This window comes from Physella acuta, unplaced genomic scaffold, assembly GCF_028476545.2.
Source record: "Physella acuta isolate Inbredline_101_S28 unplaced genomic scaffold, ASM2847654v3 ptg001546l, whole genome shotgun sequence".
NCBI lineage: Eukaryota > Metazoa > Mollusca > Gastropoda > Physidae > Physella > Physella acuta.
Window position 1 is genome coordinate 31,961 of NW_026733061.1, and position 19,853 is coordinate 51,813.

At 31.9% G+C, this 19,853-nt stretch overlaps 2 protein-coding genes across 2 annotated transcripts; one reads left to right on the top strand and one right to left on the bottom strand.

Moving 5' to 3' along the window:
* Positions 1 to 1,363: 1,363 nt before the first annotated feature.
* Positions 1,364 to 13,204, bottom strand: LOC131928778 (leucine-rich repeat and guanylate kinase domain-containing protein-like). Its single transcript, XM_059284905.1, has 16 exons — positions 12,984 to 13,204; positions 8,185 to 8,292; positions 7,746 to 7,827; positions 7,411 to 7,593; positions 7,202 to 7,326; positions 6,881 to 6,934; positions 6,269 to 6,358; positions 5,935 to 6,102; positions 4,953 to 5,059; positions 4,485 to 4,604; positions 3,907 to 4,003; positions 3,478 to 3,591; positions 2,923 to 3,124; positions 2,386 to 2,606; positions 2,147 to 2,235; positions 1,364 to 1,928 (listed from the first exon to the last, which is right to left on the bottom strand). The coding sequence occupies exons 1-16, from the start codon at positions 13,155 to 13,157 to the stop codon at positions 1,541 to 1,543; spliced, it is 2,322 nt and encodes a 773-aa protein (XP_059140888.1). The 5' UTR covers positions 13,158 to 13,204; the 3' UTR covers positions 1,364 to 1,540.
* A 984-nt stretch (positions 13,205 to 14,188) lies between these two features.
* On the top strand, positions 14,189 to 18,456 carry LOC131928779 (elongation factor Tu, mitochondrial). The gene is made up of 2 exons (XM_059284906.1): positions 14,189 to 15,309; positions 17,513 to 18,456. Exons 1-2 carry the CDS (start codon positions 14,209 to 14,211, stop codon positions 17,828 to 17,830), a joined length of 1,419 nt encoding a protein of 472 aa, XP_059140889.1. The 5' UTR covers positions 14,189 to 14,208; the 3' UTR covers positions 17,831 to 18,456.
* Positions 18,457 to 19,853: the final 1,397 nt, after the last annotated feature.

The following is a 19,853-nucleotide window of genomic DNA, read 5'->3' on the forward strand; positions in this document are numbered from 1 at the left end:
CCCCCCCCCTCCCGGACAAACTTCTGTGTAAGTTAGCCACTGATTAGACGTGATATTGCAGGCCCTACTTGGCAATCAAAGCTCCCCCCCTACCTTTCTTTTGACAGAATTTTTTCTGTTTCCTTGGCGTGAAGGAATGGTATGCTCAGTGTTATACACACCACATGCCTATAGGGATCAAATTATACCAGAATCCAACAACTCCATTACTTGGTTTTGTAAACACCAACATTTTTACTTTCAACCTCTTTTAACAGTAGGCTTATATTTTTGATAACGTCCTTTATAAGCAGTGTTTCTTCCAGACTTTTTTCTCGGGGGGAGGGGGGCTTGATATTTTCGGGGGTGGGGTGGGGGGGTGGGGGCGGTCTACATTTTTGCTATATAAATTTCTATTTCGTTCCTAGGGAGGGGGGGGGGTGAACTTTCTTCGGGGGGGGGGGGGGGCTTTCCTCCCCCCCCCCCCAAGCCCCCCCCCCCCCCCCCCCCCAAAAGATGCCTGGAAGAAACTCTGTTTATAAGCACAGAATAAGCAGATGGGAAATCTGTATCAACTATTTTAAATGGCTGTCACGTGAGACAAGCAAGGAAAGACAACTGTTCATTAACACTATGTTAATGCCCTGATTGTTGGCATATGAAGCCTCACATTAGAGATGACAGCATTTTGACACCCAACTGTGACAAAGGCTTTAAAAATATATCCCAGTAAAAAAGGCTCAAAATTACCAGGCTAGTCACTTCTATAACAATTTAAAATTATTGATCATTTGCTTTCAATTAAACTAAGACGTAAATAATTTTTTTAATTTAATGAAAAATGCATAATAAAATATTTCTGTTTTTTTTTTTACATAACAACATATAATTTTTATATAGTACTGGTACTTTTTAAAAAGTAGGCTAATTTAACATAACATCATTATATCTTTAATAAATTGCAAAGTTTTAGTTCAATTTGTAACACAATTCACACATTAAAATAACATTTTACAAAATTGGCATTTAACATTTTAAAAAATTAGTTAACTGATAATTTTAACAAGTTTTTTTCTTTTTATTTACATTTTAAATAATTTACAGCTATAAGAAGACAGTTGTTTCTGGATAATGTAATGGGCATATAAAAGCAATTTTTAATATTTTAAGAGGGCCTTTTTTAAAACAGTTAAAAATAATTATTTTTTATAAATCATCTGCAATGTTGTAAGAAAATGTAAACCTACCAAGCAAATACAATTTTAAAAAAATGACACTTTATCATTAATGTAATTAAAAAAAACCCACAACTACATTACGAAGTTCCTTTTTACAAATATTTTATTTCATTCTTATATATGTTTAAAAAAAATCTGTCCTATTAAAAAAAATGTTTTGTTTTGTTTATCCAGCTGTGGTTTGTATGGGAGGTAACACAGTTAATGTAATTAAAAAAACCACAACTACATTATGAAGTTCCTTTTTTTACAAATATTTTATTTTATTCTTATATATGATTAAAAAAAAATCTGTCTTGTTAAAAAAAAATGTTTTGTTTTGTTTATCCAGCTGTGTTTTGTATGGGAGGTAACACGGCATGTCTATCCGACCCTGGCCTGGGGGAGAAGGAGTGTGGCTCATACTTGGAGTAATTGAATGAACAGGGGGAGGCGTCATCCCCGGACATGTAGATGGGGTCTTTGGGCTGCATGCTCTCATACAGGGTTGTTATGTCCTCCATCCGGCTCTGCTGCAGCTCTGTGGCCGAATCCAGGTCCGATGACCCTGAGCTGACCGTGTCACCGCAGGAAGAGTCTGGGGACTCTGGCAGGATGGAGTCATCAAACAGGTTTGGGGGCTGTCTCTGATGAGCAGGTTCCGATGTTGCTCGAGATAACTCCCCAAAACCAACTTGTTTTTTCACAGACTGGGGAGCTGTCTTAGGATACCTGTTTAAAATTTTTTACCCAAAAATATTGTTTTGAAAAAAAAAAATTATGGTTATGTTGATTTCTTTGCTTTAAAAATGTTTTAAGACTGAAACATGATAAAAAACATCTAAATAAAAAAAAAAGACAGAAAGTTTGAGTTATTTTCTTATTTTTAGAGAATTTTTTAAAATTTTAAAATTTTTTTCAAAATTTACTTAAAATATTACAAAACTTACATATTTTTAATTTGATCATACAGAGGTGGAACATATCCAGTAAAAACATTCTTGGCGGCACTCTGTCTTCTTTTAAATGATTCTTGTTCCTACAACATAAACATAACAAATATAATCTCCCTTTTTAAAATATAACAATGTATGTTTAAAAAATTATAATTTTTAATATTTATCTGTATTTAAAAGCATTTTGTAAACGATCAACTTTGTTTTGGTGTCAGGAGCAACACTAGTCTTACCACAATACCCTTGTCTTTTATGACTCCTGACTGGTTGGGTTGGCTCCTTTTGTTTGAGCTGTCTGTGTTACTGGGTTTTGACCAAGTTCTACCTCGCATATTGTTGGGAGTAGCCTCCCTTGTAGCAAAGTTGGGATCTACATTTTGTAGGGCATCACTGGTAATTCCAAGATAGTCCATCACAATTTTGCGCAGTTGCTTATAAGCTTCAGTTATGTCATCTTTAAAACAAGAACAAAATGATATGTTCTCTTAAACAATCAATTATTATACCAAAAAATCCCCTTCATAGAAGAAAAGAAGAAAAAAAAGTGTTTACTTTTTTTTTTTTTACATTTTCATAACATCATTTAACTATTTATTTTTCACATTAAACTATAATTAAAAGTTTTTAATTTATTAGGACAAATATTTTTATTGTTTGCACCTTAATGCAGAAAATTAATTATGTAATGACAAATTATTTTTCAGTAACCTTCATAGATAAACCTTATTTAAAAACTGCAGCCATACTATAATTCAACAAATGAAACTTACCACTGCATATCATAATGTCAAAGAACCCTGGATGATCTTGGTTGGTTTTGACATACAATTCACTTTTCTTTAGTGTTCTTTTTATTTGTTCCTCTGTGTAAATGTCTCTTTTACGCAACCTTTTTTCATGTATTTCTGAATTCAGAGGCATAACCAGAACATATCGGGGCTCAAAATAGGTTTTCTTCAAAGTCAGAACTCCCTAGAGGTTTAAAATGATATAATAATATAAAATTCAGTTCATGTTTGGGTTGCTAATAAATAAAAAAGGTTGCAAAACAAAAAGAAGAGCTTTGTATCCTTTAAAAATAACATTTTTGTATACCCTGTTAAAACATTTTCATAAAACAAAATTTAAAAACATCTAAAGAGAATTTGTTAGTCAATTAGGGTAGATACTAATTTTTGTTAATTATTTTTAGCAAAAAAAAAAACATTAACTTTTGGGAATCTGTTTAGTGTCTATAAAAATTGCATAAATAGTGCTAATCGAGTTTGTTCAATGTTTGGGAACTTTGTATATCTGAAAGGTGATTAAAAGCATAAAATATTTACTTCTAGTTCCATGTGTACAATACACGCCAGTCCATCTCTTGCTACATTCTCAATAGATTCCATTTGGAGACCATACCAGTGATCATTGTATTGATATGTCTGTATAAACTGACCCTAGAATATAATTTACAAACATTTGTTATGTATTATCAATTTATTATTGGAGCTATTCTGGCATAATTATCTTTTTTTAATTTAGCCCCTACTTTTTCGTACTTAGTTATTAGCTTCAGATATCAGTTAGGTTAGAGAGTATTTGAATTTTTTGTTGTTAAGTAGTCTCTTACAGTCTAAATGAGAATATGATGGTATATTTAACTTTGTATTTATAAACACTGCTGATACTAAAATAGTTTATATATATATATATTACACAAAAACTTTATATTTAATTACTAAACAATAACTGGAATAACTAGAATGTCTTACTGTCTTTATGTCTGATTCAAACCTATCCAAAGATACAAAGTAATAATCTCTTCCTTGCATTTCATCATATCTTGGCTTTCTTGTTGTATGAGAAACTCTGTAAAAGAAATAAATATAGTGTGTAGTTTCAGAGTTTGACTTTACTATATGATAGGTCTACACAGTGGGTACAATTCTAACTGAAAAGTTTCATTGCCCAATAGCAGGACCTCATAATTTGGTGAGCACATACTCATCATACACAACTTTAACTTTTTTTAAAAGCCTTACTACAAAATGATTACTCATCTGAAGTCTTGCTCTTTTAAACTAACAACGGACAGAAACTATACATGTTTAGTAAGCTTAGTGTAAAATATAAATGATCTATTAAGTTGAATAATAAATATAACTTTTGTGATTATTCTGAAAACATAAAACTACACACAACAAGTATTCACATGTAAAAAAAATAATATATATTTTTATATAATATAAAACTAACTTTTTAAAATATTTTTTTACAGATATGAATCAATAGAAAGTTACTGTCATCTTAAGCTTTTAACAAGAGCTTTAACTAGTATATGTGAACTTACCCATAACCAAAGTAATCACTAAATTCATCAACCAGTTTCATAGCCAGATCTTTCTTCCCTGAGCCTTGAGGACCCACAAGAACAAGCATTGGGTAGGGTGTCTCAATATTGGGTAGTGTACTAAAAACATGATATGCATACATATCATTATTTTAAAAACCACAATTTAAAAGAACTATAAGAAACAATACAATAAAGAAACAGATTGTTGAATCTTTCAGTATATTCAGTTTGAATGAAGGCTGTTTTGATTGTTTGGAACTTTGAGAATTTTATAAATTTAGAGCGGTTGATTAAGGTAAATAGTAATGTTATAAAACAAGGATAGTTTTATTACTAGAATTTAATTTCTCATTAGCGTAATACAACAACTAACAAAGGCATATTCTCACAGTGTGTAATAATTGTGTAATAGAAGATTTATTTGTAAATGATTGAAAGCTACAAGTAGGTAGTATATAAAGTTACCAGTTCCAAACTTTAGCTGGTTGAAGAAAAGAATACACAACATGCATTATGTGATCTCTAGCTGCTACCACTTCCATGGGAGGATCAAATGTGTTCACTGCTGCAACCTTGGTGAGCAAATACATACAATTTAATTCTATATCTAAAACAATATGAAATTTTGATGAAACAAGTCCAATTCTTTGACAATTACGGCAACATGCTTTAGAAAATAATCAACAGTCAGTTTTTTTATAGCCTAATTATGATAGAGTGCGAGTATTCTTGTTCAGCTAATAGTGGCCTACACCCTAAGACAACATTACTTAAATGGCCTACTAATTGAGGCAACGTTACTGTATGGCCTACATCTTGAGACAACATTACATAAATGGCCTACACTGTGAGACAACATTATATTAATGGCTTACACCCTTAGACAAAATTACATTAATGGTACATTCTGAGACATTACTTTAATGGTCTACATCTTGAGACATTACTGTAATGGCCTACATCTTAAGACAACATTACATAAATGACCTACACTTGAGACAACATTACTGTAATAGCCTACATTTTGAGACAACATTACTGTAATGACCTACATCTTGAGATGTTACTGTAAAGGCTTACACCTTGAGACAACATTATATTAATGGCCTACACCCTGAGAGAACATTACATTAATGACACATTCTGAGACATTACTTTAAAACATGAATCTAATTGACCTGATTTAAGTCCAGGAGAGTAGAGTTGCTGGATGCATTTTTAATATTTTAAAAAGGCATTTTTTTTAAATAAAAAAAAATTATTTAATTAATCAAACTATCCCTTCATGTGCAGAGGTAAATGAAACAGGTGAACTCTACATCACCTTCCAACCAACTATGTGTTTACATTAAAGCAGATGTGCTCTACTTTCTTTAAATGTCTCTTTTGTTATTTTCATTATATTCTTAAATAGCATTGTGAAAGGTTCTAAGATAGCGGTCCTCACCTTTTCCTCATCCTTCACATGTTTTCGATCAAGCAGAGTCAGTTTATTCAGTCTAAAAATAATGGAAAGCCTGTAGTCTGGCAGCTCTTGGATGGGGTTTCGCAGCAGATTTAGGTCACACAAACCCTTCGCTTGCTTGATGTGATTTATCTCCACAATGTCAATCACCTGAAAATTTAACTTCACTTTAAGCTATCTTTTAGATAAATATTTATAGCTATCATAAATAAATATTTGTTACAAACAACTCTCTAACAGTTTTAAAAGCAATGCTATTTTCTTTTATATTTTTTACTAAGTGTCTCATACAGCATAGAACTGAATGATTCAGTACCTCATTATCCTCTAAGTTGACAATCTCCAGATTTTTAATCTTGTCCAGTCCTGATAAGCTTCTAATGCAGTTACCTGACAAGTTTAGTTCCTAAATAAGAGAGACATTAAATTGGCTTTTTAGTTGTTTTTTTATTACACTAATGAAAGAATTGCTGTTGGTAGAATGCTATACTATTAGCCAGAAAGCCTTGAGATTGAATCTTCAAGTCAGTAGAACATACTTGAGTCCACCCAGCTCTGATGGGTACATATCTCACATAAGGAAAAGTAAAGGCACCTGGGCATAGTGCTGACCACACTATCCCTTCAAATGTTGAGGTCACAGAAACAGGTGAACTCTACTTCACTAGTCCCATGGACTGTCAGGTTTGAAAAGAGAACTTAACTTTTTTATAATGTTGTTGGATTCATATTCTATAACAAAGTCTATTTAATGAAAAATTTTGAACTTTAAAACGGGTGAAATTTCATGTTAGCTGATAGCATTGTCATCCACAACACAAAAAAAAAAGCTTCTAAGATTAATAACTGTGAACTAAAAATTTTAAAGAACAATCAAAATAGATAATTAGGACAGTATATAAAATGCACATGAAAAGAACAAACTCACTCTGAGCTGCTTCATTGATTCCAGCTTCTCAATGACTCTGATACCATTGTAACTCTGTAAGTTAAAAAATTAAGCAATTTATTCATCATTAAAAAACAAAAAACCCATACATCAAATAGTCAATTTTTTTGTAAAATACTATTTCAATTATAAAACAATAGTGTTAAAGATCATTAAAATGCAGATCTATTTAAATTAACTAATAACTACAATCAAATAAGCAATTGTGTTAATAGTTAATAGTATTAATATATGAATTAGTTTTTAGTTAAAGAAATCTTTTTCCATGTAAGCTCAATTAAATAAAAATCAGGTTGTTACCAGATTTAGGTACTGTATTGGAAGATCATCGAGGCACTGAATTTTCAAAATTTTGTTATGGGAAAGGCTGAGATGCTTCAGCCGTTTACAATGCTGCAAACCATTAATGGAAGTGATTTCGTTGTCTTTAAAGGGTTAAGGAAAATTACAATTTGAAATTGACTATCTTTCAAAAATTTGAAATAAAACTTTTCTAAAACAAAGGATACTGTCAAGACAGAGTTTCCTCAAACTGTGGTGACTGGAGAGATTATTTATCTCTTTTATTTTATTCCATGACAGGTTGACTTCTTGTAGATTAAATGGAGGTTCAAAGTCCAGAACTTTTTCAATTTTGTTGTGAGATGCATCAAGAATTAGAAGGTTTTTCAGTTTTCCCAAAGGAGATAAATCTACAAAACAAACAAAACTCAGTTAATCGTTTTAATATTAAATTAAAAAATGTAATAACTAATAAATAATTTTACTTTAAAAATGGTAACTCAAGCTCACGTCTAATGCACACATACATTTTATTCTTAATTACTAATAAGAAAGCTTTAACCTGTAATATCATTGTATGGAATTTCAACTTTTTGCAGGTGGATATACTCTCCTAACAAGGAAATGTCAGTTAATGAAAATCCCTATTGAAAGATACAATAATGAATATAAAATGAGGTGGAAACATTTGATAAACAAAGCAATTCTACTCATGTAAATGATTTAATGAATTTCTTCTTATTTTCTGAATAGTTAAATTTAAAAGGACGTAATTTGTATTTTTACAGTAACCATCTATCAGCTTTCTACCACAACCCAACCCTTGAAAAAAGAGGAAGGAACTTTTTTTATAAGATCTATTGAAGTATACTTATACAATAACACACTGACTTTTGTATAAGGCCAGGAGTAAACAACGGAATTTTAACTAACTAAAACAACTAAATAGTTTAATAATAATTCATTAAATACTTTTATTGATGTTAGAATTTTGTTCTTACTGGTATAGTCACATTTAAAAATACTTGGCTATCACCATTTGCTGAGCGTCCAACATTAGAAAGTCCGCGGGCTATTGTTTCCTCATCTAAAATGCCATCAGGTGATAACTGGAAAATAATATTACATAATATTAATGTAGGCATACAAATGGTAATGTTTATTAAAGATTTTTAAAAATAAGTTAAAATATCCTATAGTTGATAGGGTTTTAGGAGATATTTGACCATGGCTCATATCCTAATTTATAAAAGCCCAATGTGCGCACATCTCTCTCTCTCTCTCTCTCTTTCTCTGTCCGCAAAAAATTTTCGCCGGACATCACGTCAGAATCGGCAGCGATATATCGAGAACTTTTTACGGACTTTTGTTGAAAATAATATGTTAGATGTTTTAAATGTATAACCACAATTTTACTTAAAGAAGAAAAATAAAAATTAAAGGCGTATTCGAATGTAGTGAAACAGTATTATTTATGCAACCGGAAAAGCATTAATATATGTGAAAAAGAACGCATAAAACTGTGACGTCACTATTGCTTATACATTAACTAATGACGTCATCTGCCGTGTTTAGAATGAAAAGAAATGAACTATTTCATTCAAATTTGATTTAGATCTACGTACACTATGAAATGTATACAATACAATTTTTCCGGCCTAAACTCATAAAATTTATTTTATGTATTTGGATTCTAGATCTAGAGATTCTAGATCTAGACTAAATCTAAATCTAAATCTACGCAATAACTAGATCTAGACGTAGACGCTAAGATCTAGATTTAGACTCTAACTTCTCTAAAATCAATTCCAAAAATAAATTTCTATATTAGGACTAAACTATTTCAAGACTTATTTATTTTATACAAAATCTTTGTTTGGAACTGGCTAATTTGGGATAAAAAATTAATTTGAAAGAATAGGCATATTCGCGTAAGTTAAGATTTTAAAATACGTGTTTCATTCTCCGTATTTTATAAGGTGCCTAAATAGTGGAGATGTTAGTGTACATTAAACCACGCAGGTGGTGCGGGTTCGAGACACAGCAAGTCAACTTGGTTAATGTATTCTTTTTTATTATGCTCGGGCTAAACTTAAAAAAAAAAATTCTTTTAGGAATCTAGATCTAGATCTAGATTGTCGGGTGTCCGATAGGGCACTTCCCGGCGCCGCAGGCGCTTCAAATTTGGCATGATCTTGCCTTGATGCGACAGAACACGGGGGCCGGTTGGCCGAAAAGTCTACGATGTGGGGGTCAAAACTGACCTCGACTGACCGGTACCTTATATAAGCTATAAATCGAAAAAAAATGTCCACGGAGGAACCTCTTCATAACTCTTGAGGTCGTAGACCGACCTTCGGGCGAATTAATTAAGCATTCAAATTCTCAATGTTTTCGAAAGCCTAAGCGAAGCTGGGCAGCATGCCTAGTTTATTATAAGGCATGTACAAACAAGCTTGTTACATACTTGTTATGCTTTAGGCAGAAACAAAAAGAATTGAGTTTAAAATTAGAATTAGGGCTAAACATCAGATTAGTGCAAAGTTGAGTTGAAGCTGGGGTTGGGTTTGAATTTAGTATTGTTATAGGCTGTCAAAAATCAAACAACAGTTGCTTGCATTTTTTCGGTAAGAAATCATTTGTACTATATATAGCAAATGAAGACAGGGATGTTTTGAACCAAGTTCTTCATCAGAACACAACAGTGTGGTTAAAGCTTAGACAAAAAAGACAAACAGTAACACAATTTTGGACTTAGTTCGACAATGAAAACAAGTTTTGTCTAAATGTCAGGATATCAAAATGAGAAGATGGATGTTAAAGGACAACCAGACAACATATAGTAGTGGGGGTTGGGGGAATGGTGTATGGGTAGGCGCAGTTGCCTACCCGTTTAAGCCATCTGGTGCTTGCTAGCCAAATCTTAGTATGAACCATGTTACCATGTTCATGTAGTTTTAAATTGTAAAAAAATTGATAGATATATAATATGTATATGTATATATATAATATGTATATATATATATATATATATATATATATATACATATACATATACATATACATATACATATACATATACATATACATATACATATACATATACATATACATATACATATACATATACATATACATATACATATACATATACATATACATATACATATACATATACATATACATATACATATACATATACATATACATATACATATACATATACATACATACATATATATATATATATATATATATATATATATATATATATATATATATATATATATATATATATATATATATATATATATATATATATATACACACACACTAGTTTGTACCCATGCTCAGCTATGGTAACGAAATTGGCCTGCAAAGACAAAGTGGCTATACAGCCTATATTTACATGTATGTCTTTTGGGTGTCTGCCTTTTGGCTGTCGGCCTAATAGTATATTGGCCTTATCTCCTGTCGGCCTTTTTTATGTCAGTCTTTTGTCCAAGTCAGCCTTTTGTCATGTCGGCCTTTTGTCCTGTCAGCCTTGTGGATGTTGACCTTTTGTCAATCACCCCTATTCGACTCAAGTTAATTATTAAAATAATAAAATCAATTGTGTTGTTATACTCGTAGGATTCATTTTTTTATCGAGAGTCTGTTGGATGTAAAATTAGCTCAGGGGCACGGGAATTTTAGGGTCAGGAATTAAGGGTTTAAAGGGTTAAAACCAGGTACATTAGTAAAACTTTGAAACATTTTTGTAACTTTCAAAACATAAATCTTCCTAAAAATGTGAAATAATAAAACGATAGATTACCATATATGTATGTATATATATATATATATATATATATATATATATATATATATATATATATATATATATATATATATGTACATATATAAATATGTCGGTTATAGCGTAGGTTATTATTCTGCATTGGTACAGCAGTAAAAAACAGTAAAACCATGACAGTCTCTCAAGACCATGTCGTTCTGGAAACCACTGGAAATACGGTAAACTAGGCCATTCGGTTCATGGCTTCTGGGTTTGTTTGTTTATATTATCTCACAGTGCAAGCTCTCAAAGCGATTTACTAAGATGGCGGAGCGGTTTCATTTTCATTAAGGGGTAAAGGGATTAAACCAATGATTTTGAAGTTACCGTCAATTTTAGTAATCGGAATTACCCATTTCTAATTAAGTCTGTTAATCAAGAATAGTAAGGTGTACTTTAGTGAAAGTAGCTCTTTTTATTCTTGTGTTAACGTGAACTTAAAATCAAATAACTTATAAACTACGCGATGAATGTTAACCAGCTGGTGATGAAGCAACTGTTCAGAGTCTTAGCTTTATATACATGACAACATCTGGAAATAATTCTCAGGCCCGTAAGCCAGAAATATAACCCCCCTTATAATGCCATTTTTAATAATCTTTTTGCCAAAAACAAAGCGCTGGAAAATGTGTGCGGCAACAAAACCCAATAATTTGGCTAAATGTATTAGTCATGTCGGGTCATATCTAAAAATAGAATGCATTGGGCTTTCCTCATTGATGATCGTTTTTAGCATATTTTAAAGCAAAATATGAATTATTAGTTAAGATTGCAGTTTTTTTAACATGGTATTTTAAAAAGCATGGCATGTTAATTATGTACAAATATTGTCATAAAACACAAAAATATAAAGTTCGATTTTTTTTACTACCACTATCTGCCACACCTAGCTAAGCCTATACAATACTTTAAAAAGTTTTTTTTTTACATTGTTTATTTATTGTGTTAAATTTTAGCTATCTAAATTCATTTCTAAGATATTTTAATATGCTTCTATAAAGTTTTGTTGAAAATCTTTAAAAATAATCGAGAAATCCACCCATTAAATCAGGTCACAGTTCTAGTACTTTTTTCTTCATTAGCTCATAATAGGCTGAACCTGACTTTGGAATTATTTTTCAGTTATAATGACTTTGCACATAATGTTAATATATGCTAAATTGACTTAGTTTGCTAGTGTACTAGCTATTTTTAAAAAAAAAATATTTTTTCATCAAAATGCCTACTGTAAGTGTATTTTATTTGGTGCCATTAATAAATAATGTTTAAAAATTTGCATAGATTGATTTTAGTTGCATTTTAAATACTGTTTTGCTAATTATTTTGTATCACTAGATCTAAATATTTTAAAGATGGACTAATTGTTACTGTTACTGTAGTGTTACTAAACATTTTTCTAGTCCTTCTTATGATTTTAGGCTTTAGTAAATCTAATCGCCTTATTTTACAAGGCCTAGATCTAAGATCTAGAATCTATTTGTCGCAAGACTTCTGCAAGTTTTTTTCTGTTTCTTAAAAAACATGAATTAGTACACATGACTTTATTATTAATATTTAGATCTACTAATTAGACTAATTGTTGTAAATTTTCTGTAAATTAAACTTAAAATTAAGTTAAAACTGTAATTTAATGCACTTGACTTTATTTAAGCCTAGGCCTATATATTTCAATGTTGAAATGAACTATGGTTTCCGACGATATATCATGAGATTACCTGTATATGTATATACTAATAATTACTCATTAATATTAATTTAATAAACTAATAAATAAACTACTAACTAATTGAACTAATAAATTATAAAACTAAAACTTAACTAAACTAATAACCCTCAATATTCATGAAAGACTTTCCCTGTTTTAATTCAAGTATGAGACAACCACAGTAATAGATCTGTAGTAAGAACCTAAAAAACGTTAACAAAGGTTCAAAAACTTTCAAAAACCCAAAATTTCAAAACCTCAGCATCCTCTTCCTCATGCTCTTCTTGATTATTTTTCTCTAGCAATTCATCATCTTCTGCGAGTATAGCTGTATTTGCATTTTCGTTATCTTGAGCTGATTCTGTGATTTCAGGATTTATTTCATCATCTAAATTTAAAATATCAGTTTCTAATTCAAGCGGCATATCCATTTTATAAGATGTTTTTTATTCGATTATCCGCCATTAATAATCAACACTATGGCAACTGGCTGTACCGGAACAAAGATTAGGCTCGCAACAAAAAGCGTGAGATGTAAAAAGCAAATAAAAAAAAAGCCTATGGATTTATGATATAGACTGTCCTTAGATCATACAGCATTATCAGTTAGATACAAATATTTTTAGGCATAATAATATCAATATCGTTGATTTTATTAAGGATATATATATATATATATATATATATATATATATATATATATATATATATATATATATATATATATATAAAACTAGGTCTATTCTAGTCTTTGCATAACTTGTAGGATTAAATCAAATGAATTTGAAAGTTTCGCGTATTTTATGCATTCTATTTTTTTTTTAACTTTCAAATCTGAAAAAGAAATGCGATTTATATCACAATATTAATAATCATTGTAGATAGGCGTCTTTGATTTGCCAATTAGTCAATTTATTTTAATACAATAGTTCATTTTGTATAATAGTAGCCTATACTTTTATGAATAATTTAAAGCAAATGCTCTAACTAGTGCTTTTGTTTGAATTTTAACTTTTTTAAGGCCCTTATCCCGAACTTTCGTTGGAGTAAATGACGTGACATAAAAACAAATTAAAGTTTTAGTTTTTAAATACTTTTATTTTAACACGATCTATGATTAATTGTTCTGATTATAGATCTAGATCTATATGCTTTTGGTATTTTTAAATTTAGCCTACACTGGTGTCTTGTTATCCAAATTTTAAAAATATATCAATCGAAATTTTTAACTACTTCTCCCTAATATTAGCAATCCTTGCCAAGTTGTAAACTAATTCAGTTTTAAATTATTTTATTTTATTTGTGTTTCTAACCACCATACTACATTATGTTCATATATTTTAAAACAGATGTGAGAATTTGCATTATTAAAAAATGTTTAATTTTGAAGTTTTTATTTTATTTTGAACAGAAGTTTTTATTTTGTGATTTGGCTCAAAAGTGGCAAACAATCTGTCATACTAATACACATGTTATTGAAACATGGCTGCTTTCCTCATTCGACCTTTCGTTGATGCAGGTTCTATTAAAATGTCATCTAAATCTACGCTATTTTACAAATATGCCAAGCAGTTGGTCGGAACCCAAAAACATTGCTTTTCTATTTACGCTAGGCTTCTGGCAGCACCGCCTGCAGCAGCGGGTAAGAAAGTTTTCGTACGAGATAAACCACACATGAACATTGGGACGATAGGTCACGTCGATCATGGAAAAACAACTCTGACGGCGGCGATTACGAAAGTTCTTGCTGATGAAAATAAGGCCGATTTTAAAGCGTATGCCGACATCGACAATGCACCTGAAGAAAGGAAAAGAGGTATCACTATTAATGCTGCAACTGTTGAATATTCGACAAACACACGCCACTATGGGCATGTTGATTGTCCAGGTCATGCAGATTACATAAAAAATATGATAACTGGTACAACTCAAATGGATGGTGCAATTCTGGTTGTTGCGGCCACAGATGGAACAATGCCCCAAACTAGAGAGCATCTTTTACTTTCCAAACAAATTGGAATAAAACGGTTGGTCGTATTCATCAACAAAGCAGATGCTGCAGACAAAGAGATGCAAGAATTGGTTGAGATGGAGATCAGGGAACTTCTAACGGAGTTTGGCTATGATGGAGATGGAACACCAGTTATTATTGGATCAGCTCTTAAAGCTCTTGATGGATCAGACAAAGCCATTGGAGAGGAGAAAGTTAAAGAACTTTTAAATGCAGTTGATGAATATATCGAAACACCAGTTAGAGATCTGGACAAACCATTTTTCATGCCAATTGATGGCTGTTTTAGTATCCCAGGTAGAGGCACAGTTGTTTCTGGAAGAATAGAACGAGGTGTAATTAAAAAAGGAGACGAATGTGAAATAATGGGCTTTGACAAAAAGTGGAAGGCTAATGTTACTGGTATTGAAATGTTTAAGAAAAGTTTGGACCGAGGTGAGGCAGGTGATCAGTTAGGTGCACTAATTCGTGGTGTTAAGAGAGAAGAAATGAAGCGAGGCCTTTGCATGGGTAAACCAGGAAGTATGTCTATGAACAATCGTTTTGAAGCCCAAATATATTTACTTTCTAAGGTTTGTATTCTAAATTTAAACAGTTATTAAAATCGTATTCTTTAGGCCTACAGATTCTAACTTTAGGATGGGCCTTAATTTTTTTTATCACTTGCTAGCCTGCATATTTGGATTTTGTGTTATAACTTGTGCAGATATTGTCATGTATCAGTCTGTATAAATATATAGGCCTACCTCACAACTATCTGAATATATTCTTTACATTTTAAACTCCTACTTTTCAGCCTATTTTCACTCAGTCGACGTGGTCGAGTCGGTAAAGCTCATGGTTGATAAACCGAAAAGTCTCGAGTTCGAAGCCTCGGGCAGATGAGGCTCGTTAGCTGGGGACAGCCACTCTTCTAGGAGAGACAACTCCAAAATTAAACAACTGCTGCCTTGTAGTTTTTTCTTGGTTGGACAAAGGCTATGGAAGCAAATCCAAAAAGAAAAGCAGGCTGAAATTGGAGTCAATGGCCTCAATGGCGCATAACCAGTTGACACGTAACGCTTAATTGTGTTGGAGGCGTGGTCGAGTCGGCAAAAAGCTCATGGTTGATAAATTCGAACAAAGTCTTGAGTTCAAACCCACTGGCAGATAAATCTCTATCACCTCCAACACTAATAATTAGGAACGAAGAAGAAGAAGCCTATTTCTCAGGTTTTGGGAAATGTGCGAAAAGGCGGCAGTAAATGCCAGAAAAAAATGTGAGACCTACCAGCAAAATTGCAAATTGATTTGCAAGAGATTTTGTTTTGTTTTATGGTTGTTTTTTTTCCATATTTTTATTTTCTATCCTAGAATTGGTTTTCAACTAAACAAGTAGATCAGTGATGAGTGTTTTATTTTCTTGATCTAGATTTTTTTAAAAATTTTCAATTCTAATCGATGTTACTTGTATGATCATCCATTCATGTTTTCTTGTTAGCGGGAGAAAAATTCTGACATGGTTGAGGGGTCATTGTGAGCTCACTTTGTTTTAGATATCTGTAGGTGTACGTCTTAGCAACAAGATTACTATTTGAGATTGCCGATGACATCGCTTTTATTTTTCCCCAAGTATTATGAAATACAGGGTCACTGAGTTTATTAAGAGGCTAAAGTATACATAGTAGAATTTTACTTTTATTTTCCCTAAAGTCATTTTATGGCCACAGCATTTTGTTCTCGGTATTAACCAAGACCCTATTTCTCACTGCCCTCAAACCTACAAAAAGATATGCTACATATAGATTGTCTATTTCCAGTCAGAAATGCTACTAATAAATTTAGAAAGAGTGCACTGTAAAATTAAATATGCTAGTCTAGTACTTTCACATTTTGTGTGCATTTTGTGAGAAAAATATTACAAACAGAAGAAATGCAAACAAATCATTTAGGCTTGTCTAATTAGTTGTCACTCTTTCTGTATATATTTTTTTACAATGATTATCCTTTTTGAATTTATTACTTGCCTCACATGATCACACTTTTGGTGAGGTCTTTGCAGTGCCGGAGACATGAGCATCGTAATGTTCAGACTGCATTATTTCTGCCAGCACAAGTGACAAACTGGTAGGCCAAAAAAAATTGGCAGCAAAGTCTGTTCGGTAGATACATGCTGAAGAAATTTGCCGATGAAAAATACAGTAGAAAATGGACTTCCAATCCAATATTTTTCAGAAATCACCTTGAATTTTCAAAGGTTCATACTGTCTGTTTTTTAATTTTAAGCCCAAATACTGTGAGGCGTTCTGGTAGAAATAACTACCATAACATTTTAATTATTGAGTGTTAGATCTAGTAAAACAGATAGTGAAGATTGTTCTTAGTCCCGACCATACAGAAGGGCTCATTGGACTGAAAGATTATTGTATTCCAGTCACTATTAAATCTCATTTTAAGACAAATTTGATTAAAATTAATGAAAAAAAACAGAATGTTATTATTATAATGCAAAATTATTTCTAAATGACGAGTAGTGGTTAATTTTAACATTATCAACATTAATTGTTTAGTTGCAATTAAGTTTGTTTTAATATTAATATATCAATATCTGAATCTTGAATATCATCAATGTATTTTGTTTTTCATATATTACTTTTTATACCCCTTCTTTGTTTGGATTTATTACAAAAATTCTGACACTTGAGTAACTAAACATTGATATATTAATATTGTGTTAATTTCATTTTAAAATATTTACACTACCATTCTGTTAACTTTTAATTTTTTTTTGTACAGGATGAAGGTGGAAAAAACAAACCAATTACATCATTCTCTCAAGTTATAACATTCTGTAACACCTGGTCTCAGCCGGCACTACTAGAGATTGTTGGTAAAGATTTATTAATGCCTGGGGAAGATGGCAAAATCATATTTAACATGTTCAAAAAAATGGTTCTCGAGAAAAACCAGCGTTTCACCCTCAGAGATGGCAGTGTTACTTTAGGTTACGGTGTCATTAGTGATGTGTTACCAGATAGAGATCCTGAAGAATTGGACAACACACGCAGGGCACTCAAGAAGCAGAAGCAGGCTGCACATGAGAAGGAGGAATAAATTTGTTCACTGTCTGTCTGTCTACCACATGTTGACTGAAAGAGTTTGAGTAGTGACATTTAGCCTTGTTTTATGTGAGTTGGGAATGAGTTTCTTGGTGCATAAATAGGTTGGCATTCTTTTTTTTTTTTTCTAGATTAACAAAGGGATAAGTCCATAGTGTTTTTAACTGTAGTATTAAATAACAATCTCTGTAGTTTGACGTTCTTTACACAAGTTAAGTATTCCTACTTAGCCAGATTGTTGTTATAGTAAAGGCTCATGTAGTAAAGATGCTTTATATTGGAGTCATGATCTAAGTATGGGTAGGCAAAGTCTTATCATTGTCATTCTTAAAATTCTTCTTGCATTGTTACAAAAGTTGATTATAAAAAATATGTGTAGATTGAACAAAATATATGAAGTCAATTGTTCTATTTTCTCTACACATTTCATCTAATTTATTGAACCACTTATGAAATGACAATGAGTTTTGTAATTTGTTAAAATATAAGGCATATTTTCATGTGATTTTTGCCAACCAGACTGAACTGTTGCTAACTATTTTGTTTTGAATGCACTTGACTGTATGACATCATTCATTTCTTTTATAAAATTTTTGTCATTAAAATTATTGTACTTACCAGTAGTATTTTTTATTTTTATATTACAATTTGTTTGCTTTTAATTTTAATTGTACAGTGTTGGTTGGATGTTGTTGGGTAAATGCTGAGAAAGTTTATCAGTGTTGGCTCTTGACTTGGTCCTTCCTCAATCTTGGTGGAATACCATTATATTTGCATGTATATGTTGTGTCTGTGTGCATATGACTACAAATGTAAAACAAAAGGAAACATTAAAGGATATAGGCCTATACAGAATGGCAACTGACAATGAGAGCAAATACCATAGAACAATTCTTATTGCTCAGACAGAGATAAAGAAGCTTTTAGCAGATTTTGGGCTGCAAATACTTTGAGAAAAAAAATTGTCTTTCTACTAAAATGTAGGTTGGTGCTAGTAGGCTAAGAAAATGATAGATATATTTTACATAATTCTTGTGTATGAAGACTTCAACTTACTGATAATGATACAACAGAATCTTGGCTAGGGTAGTACTCAACAACTAGTAGTAGTATGGGACGGAGTGACCTAGCGGTAGAGAGCTGGACTGCTAACTGTAAGTCTCGAGTTCGAATCCTGGTTCAAGTCAATAGACCGTCCTTTAGTCCACCCAACTCTGATGGGTACCTAACTCACGTTAGGGAAAGTAAAGGCGGCTGGGCATAGTGCTGCCCACACTATCTCTTCATATGCCGAGGTCACAGAAACAAGTGAAATTTACTTCACTTGGCCCATAGACCGTCAGATTTGAAAGGGAAAGTTTTTACTAGTAGTAGTAGTAGTACACTCTAGTCCATAAATGACGTCACACTCGTAGGGGGGGTAGGGGTCCATAGGGGGGGTGTAGGCTGATGTGTGACATCATTTTATGGGGAGGGGGGTGTCTGGCTTTTTTTTTTGTGACGATGTGTGACTGGGGGGAAGTAAAAATCGTCAAAAAAGCGTGACGTCTATTATGGAAGACTCCACAGCGTTTCTTCCAGACTTTTTTCTCGGGGGGGGGGGGGGGCGGACACTGTTAAAAGTATATATTTTCTATATAAATTATATAAATTTTGTTCGAAGAGATGCCTGGAAGAAACTCTGTGGATGACCCCCCCCCCCCAAACTCTAATACGTTTACTATGGAAAGATAACTCACTATTTTATTTCATCGTTTATTTTATTTGGTTATTTCCCTTTCCCCATTTATAGCTGTGAATCTAGCTATTTGAAGAAGAGTAGAAACACTTTATAACTTTTTTTTTTACATGCCTTCTTTAAGCTAACGAACAGTATGTGCTGGCTGCATTGTAATCTAAATATTATAATTACAAGTTTGTAAAAAAAATTAGTAACTATTAAAAGAGTTTATTTTTTCTCCATCCTACTTGAATTTGAATAGAATACACCAACAGATTATGTACCGCACGGTGTGGTG